Here is a 4,979-nt window from a genome sequence, read left to right as displayed (position 1 = left end):
TATAGATTAATTCCCATGAATATTCCTTTACTGCGTTTGCCGTGTGGAGTGAGACGACAGCACGAGCTTCAGGGGCGCCCAAGTCGTCTGCGTCGACACTGGTCTGCTTGGGCCTCGTGTTCTGAGGTTGCGTAAGCCACGGTGGTCCCGTCCACCAAAGAGAGTGCTGTTGAAGCTATTCTGTCGTCATGCCTCTTGACGCGCAGTCAGCTGGATGCGATGATCCTGGTACATGTCTCCAGTGAAAGTTCTGCGTGATCTCCTGGATTTGGATTACCCTGTTGCGTACGTAATCCTTCCATTTGGAGGGGTGCGTTTTGATCCATGCCAGCGTAACTTCTGAGTCCGTCCACATAAATGTCTGAGAAACGGGCATGTTCAAAGTAGCGTGAACATGCCGCATCAGTTTTGAAAGTAGCAGCGCTGCTGTGAGTTCCAACCTCGGGATGGGCAGACGTTTGAGTGGTGTCACTCGCGTTTTCGAGCAGATCAGAGATGTGTGGGTACCCGTGGACGGTGAGTGGACAACGAGGTAGATGACGGCTGCCATTGCGAGGACTGAGGCATCAGCGAAGCCATGAAGTTCAACTGTCGACGTGGTCGTGGTGTTGAACCATCGTGGGATGGAAAGCTTGGCCAAGCTGGTTAGATCTTCCCTGATGCGTAACCATCGTTGAGTAATATGAAGCGGCAGAATGTCGTTCCAACTGAGTTCCTGTAACCAAAGCTCTTGAATAAGAATTTTCGCTCTGATAATTACAGGTGCAACAAAACCGAGTGGATCAAAGAGTTGTGTTACTTCTGAGAGGACAAGGCGTTTCGTAAACTGCGTGCGTTGCGTAGCAGATATGGTCGAAAAGTTATGTGTGTCCTGATGTGGAATCCATTTAATTCCGAGAATTTTGGTTGCGCAGTCGTCGAATGAAATTGCTGCGTTGTTCTGATCTGGTGCGAGGTCTTCTAGCAACGATTTGCTCGTGGAACGCCATTTTGCCAATGGAAATCCACCAGCTTGACAGAGTTGCGTCAACTGATTTGCAACGTCCTATAGATGCTCTGCTGTATCTGCACCACCAAAAATGTCATCGACATACCTGCCGTTTTTGATGGGTTCAACAACAAAGGGATATTTCGACCCGTCATCCTCAGCGAGTTGCAAGAGTGTTCGGATAGCCAAGTACGGTGCAGCATTCGTCTCGTACGTGACCGTGGTCAGCTGGTACTACGTTTCCTTCTGCGTGTCATCAAGCCAGAGTATCTGCTGCAAGCTCCAGTCGTCTGGATGCACCTTGATTTGTCGGTACATCTTCGTGACGTCAGTTGCAAACAGATGTTTGTATCTGCGTATCCAAATGAGCAGATCTGCGATATTCAGCATCAGATTTGGACCAGTATGTAGAAGATCGTTCAGCGAGTATCCTGATGAAGTTGGACTGGAGCCGTTGAACACCACACGCAATGCGGTGGTCGTGCTGCCCAATTTCAGAACGCCATGATGCTGAAGAAAGTACTGAAACGGACTAATTATTGAGTCATTGTTCAGTCTTACCATGTGACCAAGCTGCTCATATTCGAGCATGAACTTGGTGTACAGCTGTTTGTACAGAGCGTCCTTGCTGAGTCGTCTGAGAATCCGCTGAAGACAGTTATGCGCCGTCTGATACGAATTGCCGAGTGCTCTTGGATGAAGTTTGAGCGGCAATCGCACGATGTATCTTCCTGCGGAGTCACTTGAATGCGTGGTCCTGAAATGATCTTCGCACTCCTGCTCGTCTAGCGTGAGCAAGGGTGCCGTGTCCTGCGATGGCTCTTCCTGCGTCCAGAAGCGACTGAGTAACTCACTCAATTGGCGATCAGTATTATTGACTGTCACTTGATGAGAAGTCCTGCCAATTGTCTGAGTGCCCTCGAGGGGCCCGATTATGAGCCAACCGAAGATCGAAAGTTGAGCGATCAACGGTGATGACGTGTTCCGAATAATATTTGACTTGATGACTTGCCGTATGCGTCTGCTCCGAGAATGATGTCCACGGGTCTGGAGACGAGAAATTGAGGATCTGCTACCCACAGATTAATGTATATATAATAACAGTATCGTTATTACTGTATCTACATTAGATATGTAATATACATTTAATAACAATATCATTACTACTATCTCTACATCAGATGTAATTTAATATACTGATTTAATCCCACAGAACTATGTACATTTAATAACAATATCATTATTACTATATCTACATTAGATATGATTTAATATACTGATCCGTTCCAACAGATCAATGTACATTTAATAACAACATCGTTGATACTATATCTACATTGGATATAATGTTATATACTAATCCCTTCCCACACATCAATGTACATTTGATAACAATATCGTTATTACTATATCTACATTAGATATAATCCCTTCCCACAGATCAATGTACATTTGATAACAACATCGTTTATACTATATCTACATTGGATATAATGTAATATACTGATCCCTTCACAAGGATCAATGTACATAGAATAACAGTATCGTTATTACTATATCTACATTAGATATAATGTAATATACTGATTCCTTCCCACAAATCAATGTACATTTAATAACAATACCATTATTACTATATCCACATTGGATCTAATGTAATATACTGATTCCGTCACACAAATCAATGTACATTTGATAACAACATCTATGATACTACATCTACATTGGATATAATGTAATATACTAATCCCCTCCCACAGATCAATGTACATATAATAACAGTATCGTTATTACTATATCTACATCAGGTATAATGTAATATACTGATCCCTTCCCACAGATCAATGTACATTTATTAACAATATCATTATTACTATATCCACATTGGATCTAATGTAATATACTGATTCCGTCACACAAAGCAATGTACATTTGATAACAACATCGTTTATACTATATCTACGTTGGATATAATGTAATATACTAATCCCTTCCCACAGATCAATGTTCATATAATAACAGTATCGTTATTACTATATCTACATTAGATATGTAATATACATTGAATAACAATATCATTATTACTATATCTACATCAGATGTAATTTAATATACTGATTCCTTCCTACAGATCAATGTACATACAATAACAACATCGTTGATACTATATCTACATTGGATATAATGTAATATACTGATCCCTTCCCACAGATCAATGTACATACAATAACAGTATCGTTATTACTATATCTACATTAGATATAATGTAATATACTGATCCCTTCCCACAGATCAATGTACATTTAATAACAATATCATTATTACTGTATCTACATTAGATATAATGTAACATACTGATCCCTTCCTACAGATCAATGTACATTTGATAACAACATCGTTGATACTATATCTACATTGGATATAATGTAATATTCTAATCCCTTCCCACAGTTCAATGTATAGATAATAACAGTATCGTTATTACTATATCTACATTGAATCTAATGTAATATACTGATTCCCTCCCACAGATCAATGTACATTTGATAACAATACCATTATTACTATACCTACATCAGATATAATGTAATATGCTGATCGCTTCCCACAGATCAATGTACATATAATAACATGTAACCATCTAATATGTCACATACATATATATTCGGATCAGTAGGGGTATACCCCTTAAACGACAATGATTCCCACTCGCCCGAGATGCGTGCGCATCGATCCCCACGCGGTATCGATCCCTACCTAGGATAGATCGAAAGAGGTCGATGCAGGATCGAGGATCCAGCACTCTACGTTCGATAGCTCTAGTGTTAAGACGCGAAATAGGAGAGTCCGTTGGGCGAGAAACGATACGCGAAGACGAGTCAAACAGACGTAGTACAATCGTCAAACTGCCGATCTACTGTCTTCGTGTATGCGCCTCAAACGGAGGAGTCGCGTGCAGAAACTGAGCCGCGGCACTGCTTAAAGGGATGCCCCTTCGCGAATAACGAAGGTTTCGTCGTAGTAGCCAATATAAAGAATAAATTACATCTAAATTCTTAAGTACACTTTGTTCGATTCACATCAACACCTGTGAAATAGTTATTCAGTGAAGCAGTGCCGCGACTCAGTTTGTGACTCCTGGGTTTGTGGCACATGTGATTCGTGCTTCGCGCTTTATATATTCAACAAAATCCTTTTATATATTCACACAATTTATACAGGTCACTGTTCATTAGTAACGGAGATATCGTCAAGGTCACGTACTCGTGCCCTGCCGAGACCTCTTAGTTGTTCTAAACAATAGTGTCCAGACATTTCAAATAAACACAATCTCGCCCAATGCAACGAATAACACCATTAATTGCGTTCAAATTGATAATTTCGATTCTTGTCAGTCAAATCTCAAGGGTTACTATATATATATTATGTGTGAGGAAAGCACGGTACTGAACGAACCACTGAATCTGGAAAAATCCAAGAGACCACGAAAGTGCCTCTGGACGATTCCTAGATAACACGGGACGTTAATACTTTGTGCCCATCAGCGATGTGAAACTCTATCCCTCACGGGCAAGACCTCCCGTCGTTCTGATAACTTCATATATATATATATATATCAATTGATTAAATTCCATCTATTCTCACGAACCGAGATTGTTTCAATAGATCGTTCGGCAAAGCATCACACTACGAGCCAGGAGTGGCGTCCGCGTTTTTTGTAAAGTTATCAATAATCGGGTATAAGTGTTATACCACGAGCCAGGAGTGGCGTCCGCGTTTTTTTGTAAAGTTTCTAACATTCGGTATAAATTGTTACACTACAAGCCAGGAGTGGCGTTCCGCGTTTTCTAAATCAAGAATACTAATACAAATAGCTAAAGTTCCTCAATGTACAAACTATCTTGAAAATACATAAGCAGACTTTTACCAAATATCTCTTATCAGACAACCTAAAAATTCCCCGTTACCAAACGAGTAGAAAGTAGGAAAA

The 4,979-nt window shown here is 40.6% G+C and overlaps 1 protein-coding gene across 1 annotated transcript; it reads right to left on the bottom strand.

The window, feature by feature from the left end:
• Positions 1-1,222: 1,222 nt before the first annotated feature.
• On the bottom strand, positions 1,223-4,303 carry LOC123988157. Its single transcript, XM_046287199.1, has 3 exons — positions 4,253-4,303; positions 1,550-1,813; positions 1,223-1,498 (listed from the first exon to the last, which is right to left on the bottom strand). Exons 1-3 carry the CDS (start codon positions 4,301-4,303, stop codon positions 1,223-1,225), a joined length of 591 nt encoding a protein of 196 aa, XP_046143155.1.
• Between the last annotated feature and the right edge of the window lie 676 nt (positions 4,304-4,979).

Source organism: Osmia bicornis, chromosome 9, assembly GCF_907164935.1.
Source record: "Osmia bicornis bicornis chromosome 9, iOsmBic2.1, whole genome shotgun sequence".
Lineage (NCBI taxonomy): Eukaryota > Metazoa > Arthropoda > Insecta > Hymenoptera > Megachilidae > Osmia > Osmia bicornis.
Note: the sequence above shows the minus strand (reverse complement) of the source record. Positions and strands in the feature narration are given on the sequence as shown.